Source organism: Panulirus ornatus, chromosome 14, assembly GCF_036320965.1.
Source record: "Panulirus ornatus isolate Po-2019 chromosome 14, ASM3632096v1, whole genome shotgun sequence".
In the NCBI taxonomy this organism is placed as follows: Eukaryota; Metazoa; Arthropoda; class Malacostraca; order Decapoda; family Palinuridae; genus Panulirus; species Panulirus ornatus.
In genome coordinates, this window is record NC_092237.1 from 7,559,801 (window position 1) to 7,579,168 (window position 19,368).

The 19,368-nt window shown below is 45.5% G+C and overlaps 1 protein-coding gene across 1 annotated transcript in view; it reads left to right on the forward strand.

The window, feature by feature from the left end:
• LOC139753257 (uncharacterized) overlaps positions 1-17,288 on the forward strand; it is a 22,418-nt gene extending 5,130 nt beyond the window's left edge. Inside the window, 9 exon segments of the mRNA XM_071669514.1 lie at positions 6,502-8,948; positions 10,180-10,303; positions 10,866-10,944; positions 11,125-11,291; positions 11,914-12,057; positions 12,726-12,846; positions 14,724-14,977; positions 14,980-15,500; positions 17,094-17,288. Coding sequence (XP_071525615.1) covers positions 6,555-8,948; positions 10,180-10,303; positions 10,866-10,944; positions 11,125-11,291; positions 11,914-12,057; positions 12,726-12,846; positions 14,724-14,977; positions 14,980-15,422 — 3,726 coding nt within the window. The 5' untranslated portion in view covers positions 6,502-6,554 and the 3' untranslated portion in view covers positions 15,423-15,500; positions 17,094-17,288.
• The last annotated feature ends 2,080 nt before the right edge of the window (positions 17,289-19,368 follow it).

Genomic DNA, 19,368 nt, shown 5'->3' on the forward strand with positions numbered 1-19,368 from the left:
ACGTTAACCAACATGGAGTCTGGTTAATACTTGGGTAGGGTGACCGCCTGGTGAGGTTAGATGCTGCTGGCTTATGCGGTGAGCGATACTCGCTTCCTCATGCTTAATGGCAGACTCTCGTCACAATGTGATAAGCTCTCTCTCTCTCTCTCTCTCTCTCTCTCTCTCTCTCTCTCTCTCTCTCTCTCTCTCTCCATGCAGGAGCAGGGTAAGGTGGGTGTCTCCTGGAGAATGAAAGTCTGCAACTAGACTGTACTCCTTTCCAGCCACTAACGATATATATATATATATATATATATATATATATATATATATATATATATATATATATATATATATATATATATATACCAAACAATGAAAAGCACCAAGCTTTTACAATACAGGAATAAACAATATTCGTCAGATATAAACAAGGACACAAACAAACACACGACAAACGTTTGCAAGCGGGTGAATAAACAGAGAAACAAGAAGGCGGTGAGTACGATGGCAGCTCGTCACGTGACGTGGTGAGTGTGGAGGACCGACCCGGGTCACCCCTGGGCAGAACGAGTGAGCCTAATGACCCTGGGAATTTACCTCACTCCAGTGTTTACCAGGTGTATGTGTTGATCGTCAGTATGTGTTTATTTGCCATGGCTATTGTAATTGCTGTCGGTCATCGGGCATATCGCTAAAAACCAGTACGACTTGTACAACGCCTATCAACATTGTTTTCAGGTCTTGGTTTGCATTTCCCCATGGATCTTTGACGCAATTCAGTGATGTGCACTGAGCAAAATGTTTCCCATGTTACCTAGTAGTCGAATCCGGGAGCCAAGGGCCATTTCACTTTCTCACAGCTTCCCTTGCGCTTCCACTCTTGGTCTCTGTGGCTTCCTACACACACACACACACACACACACACACACACACATACATTCGACAATGGCCGCCATGTCTTTACACCGAGTGGATGTTTTGCTTCCGTTTGCGTCACTGACATTTAAGAGCTTGACAACATTGACGTCATCAGTTACTAGACTCATTCAGTCTTACTGATTCTTTATTGGTCATAATTTCACCCATGTCCAGCTCCTCTCTCCCCATTGCCTTCTTATTCCTCTTCAGGACATTTATCAACCTCGTTAAACATCATTAATCTTTCCTCACATAGTTCTTTGAGTAATAAGAAACAGCCTTTTTTTTTTTTTCTCTCTCTCTCTCTCGCCTATGTTTACTTCTTACAGGTATTTAGAATAACTACAGTATAAATCACAAAGGCCTTAAGAACGCATTATTACTTTCTTATGCGCTATCTTCACCTTATTCGTGCTTTTATCAATTCCGTCATCATCTTCACCCAAAGATCCCGTAATTTTCATCATCTTACCCACCTTCGGTGGATTCAGCCGGTAATATTCCATTCTAAAGCTCCTCTCCACCACGTCCTCTCTCATCATCCACCGGTGGATGACCTACTCTCACCCACTTGGCTGCGGTTCACCCGTGACTCGTCAGCTGTGTTTAATTATCTTTTTATACGGTACTGGGAGTTATGTCTACACTTGCACTGCCACAGCTCTTATGAGTTGCCATGCGTATGTTTCTGCCTGTTTGTCGAGTGTGCACGCTGACACACATACAAGGAAGATGACTCGGCAGGCGGGTTGTTGGCTGGGTTGGAAGAAAGGGGAGGTGGAGGTTTTTGAGGTATAAATATCAAGGCCGCCATCACCAGCTTACACCCACGCTAGGTGTAGGCTGGTGTCACTGAGCCGTGTGACGCCGACACCCCCGTATTAGCTGTACATCTCACCCGGAGCGACTCAAGACTCAGCCCGATATGTGATTTATTAGGCACCAAACCGATTTCTTTTAATTTGCTTATACGGTTCGTATTCTGATGTGTCTCTGGCACGTGCTAGCGAGGGTACAGCCCGTCAGAGGGGACGTACAGTAAGAAACTATAGTACATCAGTTACCTTTGAAAATTATAGTTGGCTCCTTGTTGTTCTTCTAGCGCTCACCTACCGTCGAAAGCCAGCGCACACTACACTGATAGCAGCTAAGGCCAGGATGCGTTTAAGTGCGCTCAGTATAGCTTACAGTATTCCATATACCGCATATATCCTGCTGGAACTCAACACATCCTAGGACTAACTTATCTATCCTCCACCAGAGTGTTTTTTTCCCCGTGCATCCGTTCGCCGGGAATGTTTGCGATACGACCTGGTGAACCGGGAAGTGAGCGACCATACCGACGCTAGGTTGCTGGAGTAGAACAGGTTCCCGTGGTTGTTCTTCCCCTTAACAGATTACATCCCGTTGGTGTCAGGCGTGACCCAGGAGTCAAGGCCGCGCTGGAATTACTGCCATTAGTGTGAGTCTCCCGGGTGAAGATGGTTGGGGTCAGGAGAGGGTGGGAACCAAGGTCTGGCAACCCCCCTGCCATATGGTTTAGGGTCAAAGTCTGCACCTCAACTCGCTCGGAAGGACGATCTACGCCACAGGACTGGAGCACCGGACTGCTTCTGTAGTTTGAACTAGACAGTGGACTGGACTATTGGCTTGGGGATACAGTTCCTGAAATACACAAAATGTCTCATGCGTAGCCAAGACCTCAGTCATTACAGGTAAATGCACCTGTATAACACTCACTGCAGAGAATATCGGGGTATGTGTAGCGGGTGTAAGGATGTACGTTTCCTGATGTATGTACTGGGTATCGCGGTATATTTCCCAGTCGCTCGCCCGAGACCCATGTTAAGTGAATCACATCATCCACTTAAGAACAGGATGACAGCAATCATGGACATGTAAGGATTTTTGTGGTAGTGAAGATGTAAGGAGGACGTAGAGGTAGCGAGCGGTCCTGGTCACATCACAGGCACTGAGCTCCCACACTGCATCACCCGGAAGCAGGAGAGGATCAGGATCTTTGAGTTTTTATCGGAGCGTCGTGAGGATCCTTGCTGGGGCGCGAGGTCGACAGTTGGATGGTACTGCCGGTACTGTCCCGGGTAGCTCCTGCATGGTTAGTAGCACTACGCTTGGGGGATGGCGTCCGTTACTGCCCCGGGGAACTGCAGGGGCTTTGCCACGCTGTAGGAGGGGGATGGTGGTCCTCCGGCAGCGAGATTAGTGTAGTGTAAGATGTATATGGTGAATTAGGAGCCCTAGGGGCATGGTAGACCAAGTATGGCTTGATATAGATCACAAGGGCATGTCTGTACCACAAGCACTCCTGGTCCGACTTCCCAGGTGCGAAGGGTGTAAGGTGGCGCTACAAAGCACTTTAGTTGCGGGCCGCTAGGGGTAAAGAGGGGACATCTTCAGGTGAGACCCTGTACTATCCAGGTTTCGTCCTCCCGGACGACATCCTCTAACAAGAGCTTCTGTGATACATACTCCAGTAAACAAAATGACATAGAAGAATTTCAACCTCTTAATGGTACCCTGTTGACCGTTCTGTTATTCCCAGCAACTTTCATGGAACACTTTCAAGAGCTTTTAAAAACATGTGAAGGACTGCCGGGCGAAGCTGGCCTTGGTTGTGACGTCAGGTGGGAGCTTAGAGTCTCCCGGGAACACACATCATTAGTAAACAACTTGGGAAGGTCATTCAGGTTGATACAATATGGCCTTCATATAGAACAGCCTTTCCCGACGCACTTGTAAATGGCCATAAAGGAATACCTATACGCCTTGTGTGTGTGTGTCTGACGCACAAACACACTTGTGCTTATATACGTAAACAAGTACTTGAGTGTCACCACATTCGTCAATTTTCCTTCAAAATCCGTCATTTAGGAACTAAAACAAACGAACACACATTGTAGAGATGCAGTTGTTGCTGGGGTGTACTGGTATTTGATTCTTGTGGTGGTTATGTGGTGTTGGTGAGGGGGGTATGACCATGCAAAGCTTTACGGGGTTAGAGACAACATTGGCAGACATCGGCTGTGGTACAAGGCAAATGATTATGGGACGTGCAGAGAATAAGGTTAATGTATACAGACATGGGTGGAGTAGAGGGGTTAGGCTTTTAACATCGAGAAGTCCTGATTACAGATACCAGCGTTTACTAGAGACTGGTGCACAATACATGAGTGACAGTGAGGGCTGGGTGCTATACATAGGGGTAGGAGCATACTAAAGGGTTAACGGGAGAGGGGAACAGAGTTTACAAGACGACCAGGTGGCCAGCAACCGTGCCACTCGTGGCTCACACTAAAAGAAATATATAAGCAATCAACTTTATACAACTTTTTAGTCGCCTCTTCTTTAAGCCTTGACGTTTAAACTTAACATAAGAACTTTAAAAGAGCGTTGTCACGATCAGCCATTGCCTCGAACTTCCCAGTTCCATCCTCGCTATTAAAGCGATACGAGAGAGACTTCACACAAACGAGCGAACCTTGGATCTGGGGATCACACCTTCCTGTGGCCAAGGCTCTGAGACATGAGCTAGAAGTCTGCGAAAGCCTTTTTGTCGCCTAAAAGACACAGGTTGTGGACAGAGATGTGGACGTCGCGCAACATATTGTTATCCACTGAACGTGGAGACGGAACTGTAAAAAGACTTAAAATCTCACAAAGTTGAGCAAGTGGATGTTGATGAAGCAAAACGTTCAGCACAAAGAAAAAGAACGATAGAAAGAAAAAAGAGCCGAATTCTTCTTAAACTGTTGCCCAACAAAGAAACCGAGGACGTAAGATGACTTGTCCAACCGCCGTTTCTTACGGACGTTCGGTGCCGTTCCATTAATTAACTTTTCCCCCCAACCCAGTTCCAGGGAACTTGCTATGGCATTGAGTCGCACTGTTTGCAGTTCGTTCCGTCACATCCGTTATTGGCACTAGGGAGAAGTCGAACCCATAACACAGGTTAACGACGATCCGAGAGGGAATGTGACCAGTGCTTTTTTGAGTGTGTTGTGATGCTTATTATGGAGCAAGGGAACTGCTCTCTCTCTCTCTCGCTGCACTCATGATGAGGCTGATCACTTCAATAGAAGTTAAGGAGATATACCAGAAGCCTGTGTAGGTGTGTGTGTGTGTGTGTGTGTGTGTGTGTGCAGGTGTAAGTTAGATATTTTGTGTGTTTACGAGTCATCAGGCCCTAGTAGTGGTCCAGGTTTGGGCCGCCCAAGGTCTGGCCTCTCAGAGTTTAATCTCGAAGACTTGTCTCTACCAGATCCTGGCCTCCCAGGACTTGGCTTCCTCCATGAATCTTGTCTTATAGAATCAGTCCTCCGAGGATTTAGCTTGCATAGCTTCCCTTGACCTGGCTCCAGGATTTGGCTTCCTAAGGTCTGACCTCCGAGCAGCAGGCCTATTAGCGTAAAAGGTCTTTTTCGAGTCCCAATATGTGTGTCTCATTCTGCTCCATAAGTTTTCAGCTTTATACAAAAGAGATCTCCAAGGTTGTATAGAAGGTCTCATGCATGATGGCTACAGTTCGCTGCCTCTGCTAATTTTACCGTATATGAACGACTTTCACTCGCCGCTTATTGTTCATCTTTCAGTAACTTGAGAGTTCATAATTTTTTTTTTTTTTCTTTTAGCTAGATACCCATTTCATCGACCAACCACTAGGGGTGGATGAACAGCTAGGTGTACTGTGTACCGACCGCCGCAACTAGGATTCGAACGTATGCGCTAGAGCTAGGACGGCCCGTGAATGCGTCACGGACACGAAAGCTAACCGTTTTATTCGTAATTCGAATCCTACCCGCTTTCCAATTCCTTGTGATCACTGATTTCTGATATCTGTTATTATACCTCAATATGTGGAAAAAAAAATTGTGGTTTATCTTGTTTAAGATTCTCAGGATGATTACGGTATTTCATATTTCAAACTTCAAACTCTCTGACAGTCCGTACAGAAGTTTTACCCTACATTCTAAAGATCCGCCTTGACGGAGGAAATCCCAACCTTCCGGTATGCTGTTTGGTGTGAGTGAGTGTTGTGGAGGCCAGTGACGGTACGGGGAAGCCCGCCTCAAAGGTGAGAGGACCAGATCTGTTTACCCACCACGCTTAGCTGCACATGCCGCCTAGCCGGAGACACGCACGCTCCCTAGCGTTCGAGCTCATAGTTCCCTCCTCTCTGTGACGCGATCTGCTTGCCGGTCCTTGTATTTCCGTATTGATATTTTCTACTCAAAAGATGGAAACTTATTAGCAGTATGATTTTCTTTATCTTGGTACATATCAGCACCGTAAGCAGTAAATAAAATTCATTTCAGGATGATGACAATGTTGAAAATTATCTTTGTCGCTGGGAGGCCCGTCATTCCACGCAACGAAAACTTTTTCTTGTTAGTTCGCTGACGTGCTCAGGAACCATTAAAGAGGTAGACACAGGCTGGCCACGCTGGTCTTCCGCAACAACCTGCTCAATGCACCAGGTCCAGTTGTTGAGGGTGAAGGAATGAACCATTTATGTTTCTGAGTCGTGACTATGAAAAACGTCCCAGTGACACTGTTAACGAATGTTACGTTCTCTTGCAGACGGTGCGTCGTGTGATTCAGCCGAGGAGCTGCCTGCTGTAGGACCCGCCACCATGCTTCCTGCCTCCACTCTCCTGACTCTCTCGCTACTGCTCCTGGGATCTGTCTCGCGGGGCAACGCCGCAGCCATGGACAGGTCCTCTCCTGGGCTGCGATGTTCCGCCGACGACCCGGACTCCTGTCGTGACAGCCATCATGACGCAGCACCGACGCTGTTGCTTGATGCCCGGAGCCGTCCCGATGAGGGAAATGACCTGGAGACCCGAGAAGCATCCGCTCACCCCCAGGAACCTGTTGGAGATTCTGAGACATCACTCAAGAACGATGAAGCTCTTATTTACGACTCTCTTGACAACGACAGCGAGGCGCTTCGGGAGGACGGTCAGTCAAAAGAGGCACTGGAACAAGAAGAGGATTTACCTGTTGTGGCCGAAGCTGAGGTGAACTATGAGACAACAGATGACAACGCCTTGCTGAGGGGAAGTGGGCCGAGGGGCACCCCAGGCCAGCGGGAGAATCAGCCTCAGACCCACCACACCCTGCCATCTGGGGCCACACACAATATAACAGAAGATGAAGCTAACCCACCAATGAACGTCACGCGTGTGGTCGCTGTTGGTGCGGCGGCCGAGAACCCAGTCAAGGTCACTGAGACTGGAAACTCTGCGGATCATGACATCCGCAATTCCACCTCGCCCGCGTCCGTAGCAAGCAACATGACAACGGACAGAAATGGACGCAGGATGGAGGTGCTGGGCGATCCGTCGACACAGTCTGTGTCGCAGGTGGAGGAGAGTCACGAAAGAGAGCCAGACTCTCAAGAAGATGATACCGTCGGCGTCTACCAGCTGGATCCTCTGAAGGGGACCCCAGTCAGGAAATGTTGCGAAGTCAACGAGTTCTTCAGCTTACAGACTCAGAACTGTGAGGAGGTTGAGGGCGACCCCGGTTTTACGGAGAAGGTGCGCGGCATTCTTGCGGAGAATAGTGGTAGGGACCTGCAGTACGTCACGGGACGTCTGCAGGCCTGCCCTGGCACCGGTGACGTCCCCATCATTAGTGAAGCAAATTTTGACTCTCACTCTCTCCTGCCTTTGGGCCACCTGAGGGAACACTTGTCAGGAGTTAATTACGATCATGAGCATTACTGCTTGGAGCTGGCGGCAGCCGAGGCTTCTCAGCTGACATCTGCGCTGATGGTCACTGCTTTCTGTCCAAGGCCGGTAGAGCTGCTGACCAGGAAATGCTGCGAACTGGACCAGTACTTTAACCACAAGACGGGAAACTGTATGCCAAAGATAGCCAACATGAGTAACCATGAAGATCTAGTGTACGAATTCCTCAAGGGCAACCCGATGGTGACGTCCATCCACGTCAATGCCAGGAGACTAATGTGTGATCGCGGGGCGCCCAGGATAGTCATAGCTGACGAAGCCTTCCTGGACGCCTCAAACGAGCTCTGTGAGCGTCAGACGGGACACTGTTACCCAGCCTCACATTACTGCATTGAGTACTTATGGGCTGAAGGCGACACGACCATGACGGCTGTGGCTTCCGTGTGTCCCCGCGACTTCTTCCAGAAATGCTGCCTCAATGACCACGTCCTTACCGAGTCCGGTTGCGCTAAGGCCTCCCATGGGGCCGTCTCGGCACGCATGATGCAGCTGCTGGAGGTGATGGACCCCCAGTTTGGATTCCCCATCGGGAGCGGCGGCGAGCAATGTGTGCAGGAGTGGATTACTCCCGATGACTTGGAGATCCGCTGGTGGATCAGCAAATCTGGATACCTCTCGATAGACACCAAGCTGGATAGCTACAGTACGGTGCAGTACTGCGTGGACGATTACCTCGACCCGACCAATAAGACGCAAACGGTGGCCCTCATGTGCTACACCGAACTTGAGGATATCGTGCCCGTACACCTGTCTACCAAGCCAAGCGAGGCAGGCAGCGTCGGTAAGTGCTGCCCCCACAACCAGTACATGTCCATGGACGACCACTCCTGTGTCTCCGACGACCTGGACCTGACGCTACTCAACCACCCGCTCCTCCAAGCTGCCAACATCACCAAGCTGACGTACACGTCCTTCCCACACTGTAAATCTGGGAGGGAGTATCATTACTATTACTTGGACCCGGACTCTCTCGAGGACCATGCCATACTGGGGGAGAACCAAGTGATCGAGGTCGTCAGTCTGGAGGGCAAGTGCGTCCTTAGCAAGCAGCCGTTCCAGCGAGACAACTACTGCCTGGAATATGGCGTGGACGGAGAGGACGTTCGGCCACTTGTCCTGGTATGTCCGGACACGTGGGAAGGCGTGGACGTGCACTCGGAGAAGTTCGGACTGACGGCGGTGCTGCTGGGCATGTCCTGCACGGCCCTCCTCGCCACCGCCTTCTCCCTGGTGTCCACCCGCGTCAGGAGGGGCCTCGTCACCGTCAAAAAGGTATGGCGTCACACACCTCTTATCTCAGAACTGGAACCCTACCCACAGTGAGCCTGAAGTACACCCCTTCCCTCAAAAAAAAAAAAAAAAAAAAAAAAAAAAATATATATATATATATATATATATATATATATATATATATATATATATATATATATATATATAACTAGAAAATAAGAATGAGACATAGTTAGAAATATAGATTTTGCTAGCATGAAACAACGTGCTAAAGATTTTGATAAATGCCCCATTATCTTGCCTCACATTGGTAGCCCTGCTTTCCTTGTGTATATAGATTACACTGTTTTCAAATAGTTATATTGCATCTTATTTCTTTACTGAGAGTAATTACTGAACAGAAGGGCTACCATGATTATAAAGAGATACGTCTCATTCACTCTTCCCGTCCCAACCGAGACAACACGAGTCGTCGTGTTCATTATGAAATCATCCATCTGTAAAGATGATTTATGTGCTGGGTGCACAGACAACCTCGACTTTTCTTACTCTGCTTCAGATCTGTAACACCAAAATGAATCAGGTAACATAAGTAGTAGAAGTAGGTGTTACAGTAACAGCCACATGAATACTCCTAGCAACACAGGTAGTGACGACGACTTTAATTATTACATTGACCGTACAGGTAACCACGACATCCACTGTAGAATACAGAGAACGTGTATTACGTCTGTGGACGTAAGGATAACGTGAGGGATCGCTTATGAGTGTTGACAGGGCAGCTACGTCTGTCAGTCACAGTCACTATAGCCATCCACATCACTCCAGTCCTCCCGTGACTGTTGACAGTCATGTACACAGTCATGACCTCTTCACAGGTGATCCTGATCTCTCTCTCTCTCTCTCTCTCTCTCTCTCTCTCTCTCTCTCTCTCTCTCTCTCTCTCTCTCTCTCTCATCCCCCCACGCTGCCTTGCACCTGACCCGCTGACCCTACCTCAAGCTTCCAGACCTGCCTCACGCACAGACAATTAACAGTCCCTGACTCACTCAACACTTTACCCATGACCTCTGTTGACTTCCCCTTACACAGAATGATTAATGACCTCCTCTGTAATGACCCTTGACATCTCTCACTCTGCCCTAACCCTGACGTATGTCTGCTACCTGTACTGACCTGTACTTGACATACGGTCACCTGGGCCTGGACCTGTTGGCACATGCCCCCCGGTAAACTGGAGCGCCTCTCTCTGACCTCCCGTGTCGTCCGACAGGTGAACACACTGGCGGGCAGGATCCTGCTGAGCTACGTGATGGCTTACCTGGTGGGCTTCCTGCTGTTGGCCGTCAACATGAAGGTCGAGGTGACGCAGGACAACACCGAGTGTCATGTTATGGGTAAGTCTCTCTCTCTCTCTCTCTCTCTCTCTCTCTCTCTCTCTATATATATATATATATATATATATATATATATATATATATATATATATATATATATATATATATCTCCAGCCGTAGTCAGTCAACACGTACCTCCGCCTTCAACGGTCCATCAACTCGCTCAATTCATAGATTCCGACTTTCTCGAAATTCTCGTTCCACTTGCCAGACGTTGCTGTTTGGAACACCTGTACCACAGCCAGGTGTTCCTGGAGTTACTAGATATAGCCAGGTTAATGCTCCACAGCACCCAAGATCATTCCCCTCCGTAACGTACACCTGAGAGTGGGTCTTGTAAGTGGAGGTTCAGGTTGATGACACAGCTCATATCACCGACAGTGGTCTGTTAAGCTACTGTTACTACACCTGAACCATCTTTTTTCTGGATTTTGCCCACCTGCTCATGTTCTCTCTCGTCTCCCAGCTAGCCTGCTCGTGTTCTTGTTTATCCCCAGCTGGCCTGCTCATGTTCTTTCTCGTCCTCATCTGGCCTGCTCACATTCTTCTTTCTCGTCCCCAGCTGGCCTGCTCATTTTCTTCCTGCTTGCGGCCTTCCAGTGGAACACATCCATCTGCTTGGAGTCGCTCCTCCTCACACTGTAAGTACATTCATCCGACATGTACATTGTACATCTGCACAGTCGTGTGTCTATGTGTATACATTCATCTACTGTCTTCATATATGGGGGAATACATAGCCATAAATACTTCACATGTTGAGGTGCAGATGAGTATATACCGGTGGGTCAGTACTGATACTCTCGTCGTGTGGGGAGCAGGAGGGTGAGTACGTCCGAGTGTCGCCGGTATGTGTACCACTCACTGTGGGCGTGGGGCGTCCCCGGCTTCATCACTGCCCTGGCCCTCACCCTAGACCACCACCGGCACAGCCTCCCCTGCGGCGTCATCACCCCAAAGGTTGGCCTCTACAAGTGCTTCTTCTCCGGTAAGTCCTCATTCCTCTCCATCTACACCCTGTGTTAGTTGACAAAGAGTAACTGTCGGCAGCATAAAGCCTAGCAGTTTACGGGGGTCGTCTCAACGGTGCCTGGATTCGAGCTTTCTTACACATTTAACCCAATTCTTAAATCTGAAGAGAAAAACGCTGGTCTTCACTCCCTCCTCCTTTCATTATACTGTATACTGAATACATTTCAGCATATGCTGTTAGGCTGCCCCTGCCTGCATAGGTTTTTGTTGGTCTTGGCACATAGGATCTTGATGCACTAAGAATGAATGAAACGATCTTTCGAGTAATAACGAGTATATTTTTTTAATGTAGATTTAATAGACATTGTTAATATTTTTTTTTCTATTTTACACTTATACTATGCTAAAATCGGCTGTTGCCAATTTTACTTTACTCTCCTAATGCAAGACCTTTTTTGAGTAAGTTCTCAAAGAATGTTAGAACGGAGAACTACGACTTAGCGTAGTTGTATGCTCCGAGCCACGTGCTGGTGCGCGACTCCCTATGGTCAAATGTCCATATGTGTGACTCATTGCATAATAATGACACACGAACTCCATGTATGAATTTAAACCTACGTTGCATTTCCTGTCTGCAGACCGAGATGCCATGATGGTATACCTGTACGTGCCCATGTTGGCCAGCCTGTGTGCCAATATTGCACTGCTGGCGGCCGCACGATACATCCGCTCCGCCAAGCTACGCAGACTGGAGCATGGCCCTGCCCGCACCCCTCGCTCAGGTATGTCACCGCGTTACTCACCTAATGGTTCATACATCACTGCGATCATCTTATTTAACATATAACATGATTATCAACTGACTTATTCGTGCCAGATGCGGACCAAACGAATTTCAGGTTTGAATTGCTAGTATTTTTTTTTTATTTGCAAAAGTGTGTCGGGGACGAAATGACTATAATAAAAGATAATGACATGGATGCTTGATAATAGCCTTTGCCGTTTTACTTTCCTCTCAATTAAAGGCCTCAAGTTTTCCACTGCCACTTTACTATGATAGCCTTTCTTACAAGAAACTGGGTCACTGGGCTCACTAATCACATAACCATAGGTATTCAAGAAAGTCAGCAAAGTTAGACCGTGAAAACTTTCCCAAATAAGCATTCCTTAGAAGCCAAGAGAATTAATTAGTCAAACTGACTATACCGATCCTTAGCTGAACTTGAGTTAACTAGGAGTGCATCATGAGTCTCCTAGGAAAAGTTCTCTTACGGTAATGCTCCTTGTAGCAAAATTATGGAGCAGGTCAAATAATTTTAGTTCTTTAGTTTTACGGTGATTGTCTCAGCTAACCTTTCTGATGTTCTCTTGGTGATATGCATACGCATGTAAACAGTAAGGACCATTTAGATAATATTCTAAGTTGCCAATGAATTGTTTTCATTGACAGGTGGTAACGCTACAGAAATGCAGCGTTGCGACCAAGGCAGCAGCAGGAAGAACCCGAACGACTCCCACCAGGCCGCCAACGCTCAGCAATCAGGACTTCGCACTCATCAGACCCGCAATCTGTGAGTCAAACACCACACAGTTATGGCTGACGTGGTCTTGAATGAGCGGTTGTTTGGCACCCGGAGGGGTGATCTTCCATTGCTTCCCTTTCAATCAAACGAACTGGGGCTGGTCATCTTTAAGGGTCATTTTGACTGGATATAACCTTTGTATGTTTAAAGGTCACGTTTACAAACACATGCATAGACCTGATTAATTTTAACATTATTTTGCTTTCGTCCCTTCATTCTGAGAATGCCTTTGATTAGGGCATGTGTTCCCTATGTCATGCTACTTGTGTATATAGGTGGAGTAGGATAAGTCATTTCATTTTCTTTTTTCATAGAATTCCGTAATAATTTGGTGATTAGTGTCTAACTTATCAGTAAGCTCATGTTAGATATAGTTTGTAAGTTTCCGAGTACGTGGTACGATGTGTTTTCTACTTTTCTTTCATGTTTGTATGTGTACAGTTTAAGTGGCCTTCTGTGTCGTGTTCAAAATATATAATTTAGTGCTTGTATAGGAATGTCTGCTTTTAGTTTGTTAGAGCAGGTGGACTGTACCTAAACCGACGGGTGTGTGGACCACATCATAAATAACCCACTGAGTTTTGGTCAGGTTCATTGATTGTCCATAGCCGTTTCTACTCCACAGACTGTAAACGATTGTGATTTGAGTTGTAAGTAATCTAGGATGATTTGTTACTGCTCACGTACTCTATGTACAAGAAATATTTATAAGTAATGTACTGTATTGTTACATAAAAATGGATTCACTTTGTCATTTACTATAAGTGATATACTTGTAGGCCGGTAGGTTATTGAGGATAAGTATGGTATGAATTACTTAGCACATTTAGTTTTCCCTGAGAGCATCCGTTTTCTATAGATAGACAGGGTACTACTCATGGACTCGGACGCCTTGCTAACCTTCACAGGGCTAGGGTACGGGAAAGGTACTGTACTCGGTGCACTCGGTCACAAATAGCCAGCACACTAGTAATTAGACAACTTCATATTTGGCTTAGGTTTATGCCGTGCAATATGATGCATGGATGTATGAAAGTAGTAATTTCATCTTTTCGTGCCATCCAGAATAACCAGATTGGCTAGTTTCAAAGAAAAAAGAAAAGAAAATTTGCAAGGCGTGTAATATATAGGAAAGCAGATCTCTTAGGTATATTTTGGCTCTTGACAAAAAGTATACGTTTATGTATGACCATCCAAAAAAGCACTGCATTTTTTTTCCGCCAGTAAATTGCGCTAACATACATGGATCCCAGGTACGTTTAACCATTGTGAAGGCTTGAAAATCTTTAACTCCCACGTTAGCATACAGAATTAGTATTATCTTTGCATGGATCAGCATGCTTTATTTCACTATGTAACACATATTATTTACTCCTTTCATTTGAGAAATTTATAACTGGCTTACTAGCTTAACTCATTTGAATCTCGCCTATGTCTCCTCAGGGATATTTGTTCTAGTTTTAAGACGAATTGCACGTCCTTCTATTTTTTTTTTCTTTTCAATCATAAATATTGGACAACTAGTTCCCCCTGGTTGATCTCAAAACAGAGGGACTGTGTGTGTGTGACACTAACTTCACTCCGAATTGAGGGAAGTATACAAAGACAGTATTATACGTTTGTGGTTTATACTGTAATTCGAGCAGGCTGTCTAATATCTCTGACTCGGCATCTAACACATTCTAATATGTCTGAAGTTTTCTCACTTTAACCCAGATTATATGTTTAGAGTGTTAAGTCCCAGCCTGAGACATGTGTAAAAAGCATTGGAAGCTAGGATCTCTTGCGTATTTATCGCTTCATATCTACACCTTGGCACAGCCTTTAGCGTCTCTTACGCTCCTTTCCCTCCGCAATCCTTACAGGTGGACAGAGTCGGTTAAGCTTGTGGTGTGGTCGGGGGCGACTTGGCTAATGGAAGTGATAGGCTTCGTGGTGACGCGCTATATCGTCACCCCGTCTGAGTCCTGGTACGACTACCTGTGGTACATGCCCTCTAGCGTCAACGCCCTGCGGGGTGTCGGCATCTTTTTCATCCTGGTGCTGACGCCCGAGAACAGGGTCAAGATGGCGCGCGCTATCGGCAACCTGGGATCCAAGTCAGGCATAAGTTTCCTGTCAGGAACTCGCGCTCGGTGGATGGCTGCAGCTCCGTGCGTAACCCGCGGTCCTCTATGAGCGCAGGGAGTGGAACAGAGGTACGGGACCCAGGACGTCGCAAAGTTTCTAATGCCACCACCATAACACAGCTCTCCTCTATCCGAAGCTCACTATCCACTGATTCTCGACCAGATACTGGCAATGCTCGGGCTACGACGCATCCTCGCGTGGCGCACTCCATCAGCCAGGTGGACACGCGCCGCAGCTCAGAGTCGTCAGCGTCGTCCGACCTGGAGGGACTCGAACTGGATGCTGAAGTCGGCGCTGGTGGACGACGCAAAGTATCGCTGGCAAACTTCGGTATAGTGTCTCTACCCAGTGTGGACGAGGAGGAGGTGTTTGACGAGGCCACCCCTCGCCCCCACGCCCCGCTGAACACCACCAAGTCTGTCAGTGATGCTTGATCACCTGCTGCCCCTTCGACACCAAACCTCACCTTACCTCATCACCATCAGCATGGAAGGCTCTCTCCCCCAAGCTTTGTAAGTAATAAAAAAGACAGTCATGTAGTACGGCGAGAATGTAGAGATTTTAGATGAACGGTGTTACTCATGTCATGTAGTCTAGTGTAAATATTGTATATGTTAATAGCTTGATTGTAAATAATAATTCATGACAGCCTTGGATGTTATGTATAAACGGTACCTGCTCTTGTCACTTAGACTTCATAGTTTAGCGAATGCCTTCCAGTAATAGCCACTTCTAACAATGTTTTGTAAAAATAATCTGTTGCTTCCATTAGGTTATCATGTAACACAGTTTCAGTGTATTATACATCCTTTTCTTATTGTTATTCATTTATTTGTATTTGTAAAATACGCTCTTTTATCTTAGCTTTATCAGCGAACGTTTTTGATATGGTGTCAGGTAAGACAGCCACGTCTTTAATTTAGCTTCCCTAGCTCCTCTAGCGTTACTAGGACTTCCAATGCTTTAAGTTTCCCTGGCTTGTCTGCCATAAAGCAGACCTGTCTTCGCTACATCACATCCTCTACAATTTCACTGTTCATTTGTTTAACATAGTTGTTCTGTGTGATGCAACTGATGACGTTATTGACAAACAGGTCGAATTTACGAGAATATATGTTCTGCTTCAAACTATATATTTTATGTAGCTAACTAAACATAATGTAAACTAACTTTGGATATATTAGGTCTCGATAGATTTAGGTAGTTCAGGTTACATAAGGTAATCTTTGCAACCAGATATATATATATATATTCCTTGAGAATTTCTCCTTTCTGAACTGACTTGCAAGCAGCATGAAACTATTGTCTATTGCGTTTGCTTTTCCTGTTATTTATTTATTAAAGTTTTGAAATAAGACTTTTGCTTCACATTTTCCATCTCCTTTCTAATTCCATCGTAAGGCTGTGTTTTACCGTTTCCCTGAGCGATATCTTGGGTCTCTGCCTTCTCACCTTCACACTTCCCTTCCTAACCTAACCACCCTACAGTGTAGCATGACACCACTGAACATCTTACCATTAACTTTGGCAATCGCCACTATTTTAAAATGTCCGTCTTCGTTACATACATTCGACAGTGTTTTATTCTATTTCATCCATATTCATGTAAACGATTTAGATGTAAATATACAAAGATGTATTTAGAATATGATGGATCGCATGTTTGGAAATATTATGGATCAGATGTATGGAAATTTGGTGAAAGAGATTAAAAAATTTGAGGGTGTAATGCAAGATATGGACTATACATAATGTACAAATGTTAAGTCAAGTGGACATCATATAAAGTTAGACGTGTGGATGCGAGTAGAATGAGTAGAAGTGCTATAACATGGTGATGGGTAAGGTACATGATTGATGTGAGGACTTTTGAAGGCCAGTCGTTTATTATGGCTAAGGGAGTTCCAGGTTAGGCTCAGGATGGTGTGCTGTGAAATGATGAGCGGTGAGGATGAAAAACGAAACTTGAAATTACTGCATTTTGCCCATTGTAAACAGGAGGAGAGTTTAAGGTACTAAAACGGATAGATAGCTTCATGAATATATGCAAAGAGTCCATATCGTCAAGAGGAAGATATTGATTAATGTACTCTCGCCCATAACAGGTAGCACCTCGTCGGGGGACCAACACATTGCCCTCCACAGTCAACATCATCCCGGCACAGCTCATTATACTCAGGAATTGGATCATCCTTCCCATATCAACCATTTCAAATGTATAATCTCAAATATGATTATATAAATGAATATGTATAAATACTGTCAATAAAGTATCACTTAGTATCATTATATCAAGTGAAGAATAAAGATTATTCATCTTTTGTATTATTCAAAGACCATGGGTCAGTTCCTACCACTGGCCCTGGTATACATCGCCTGGGTTCACCACTGGCTCTGGTATACATCATCTGGTCCACAACTGGCACTGGTACACATCGTCTAGTCCACTACTGACCCTGGTATATCACCTGGGTCCACCATTGGATCTGCTTTCTTAAGGACCGTCCATGCTAAGGTTTTGTCTTCGAGAGTTGCTCTGCACAACCAGCAACTTAGGTCCTTAAACGCACAGGTCTAGATATATTAGGCTTGGATCTTCCAAACAAACCAACACTACCATCAGCCCAGGTCTGCCACATAAGACTATGCCTTGTCTTTCCATTGTACCGTATTTCAAATCTCGCTTCCACTGACCAACTAAACTGGCCTGCTACACACATCACTAAAACCACATGTCACCATTGGTAATTCCGTGACCACTACTCTTTCTCCCATGTGGACCACTTCTCAGGTCTGACAAGGGCCTGGTCCCCTGATAGCTTATGTCCCACTCTCCTAAGATTGCCATAGCCAGGATTTACATACCACGACCTCGGCCGACTGTGCTGGAAACCTAGCTATGCACATCACCTACTGTAATTAATACACAACACCTGCTCTTGTAAATTGCAGAACAGACGGACTACATCAAGTTTATGCATAACGAGGGAAGTGGGAGATACTGTAAGAGTCCCTGAAAAATACTCTTTCCTACAGGGATTATATGTTGGTCGCTATGTACCCGAGTAGGCAATAGAATTAAAAGGGATGATACATCATCAGTACTACCCCTTATCAAGGTATATCAACACGGCAAAAAATACGACACATGACTTGGAATAAATGTTTTCGTGTGGTGTCTGTCACTGAGGCTAGGACCTATGGTAGGTAATCGGTTGCTGCTTCCCATAGTTTGTGTAGAGATCAACCAATCCTAGATGACCGTTATGGTGCTTCCTCCTTAACTCGGAAAACGAGTCAAGAAAATATATTCCTCTTCTTATCATTCCCTGTTCTATATCTTTTCTACCTTTGTCATGTCTTCAAACCATAGACAGCTCGAGTTGATATCGCATTTTATTTATTTCATGTTATAGTACTCTTTTAATCGAGGTAAATATGATTAAGACGTTTCTGCCTGTAGCAGAATGAAGTTTCGAGGTGCACACTGTAATTGCAACGTGTCCCCTCAGAAAAAAAAGCCTAGTGCTGATCAATCGAGCGAGCTTGCTGGTCAGGGGATTGGCCCGCCTCTCCCAATGCATCTTTCTGGAAAAACATATAAAAAAAAACATTTAAGAACAGTCATACATTGCGAGCCCAATGGCAAGGTACTGTGTAGTGAGTCATCTGCCCGCTGTTATGTACTTCAACTGTGCCAGCCAGAGGCATACAAGGATCTGAAACAAAGAAAATTTACTGTCATGAATTTGTTTACAAGCAAATTATATTTTTTTTCCAAAACTACTATGAATTACCTTTTATACACAGTTTGCAAATTATCTTAAATGCAACCCAAGTTGATTAACTCTTGAAATGCACAAAGGATACATGAATAAAATGGCATGATATTGTGAGCGATCGTGCCTTGAATACGCAGGAAGGTGAAAGGCGTGCACGGGGTTGGAACGATGTGGTATACATTGGTCGACGTGCTGTATATGGACTGAGCTAGGGCGTGTGAAGCTGCCGGAAAAGCAATAGAAAGGTCTGTGGAACATGGTTGTGGACAGGGAGCTGTGGTTTCGGTGCATTGCTCATGACAGCTAGAGAATGGATGTGAGCGAATGCTGCTTTTCTTCGTCTGCTACTGAAGCTACCTCTCTAACGCTGGAAACGACGATCAAGTATGAATATATATATATGTATATATAAATATATATATATATATATATATATATATATATATATATATATATATATATATATATATATATATATATATATGTGTGTGTGTGTGTGTGTGTGTGTGTGTGTGCGACCTGTGTCCGCCCGCTAGTGGATACACTGCGACTGAGTCACCTTCTACGAAGTAATATCATCAACAGTCGATGAGAGGGA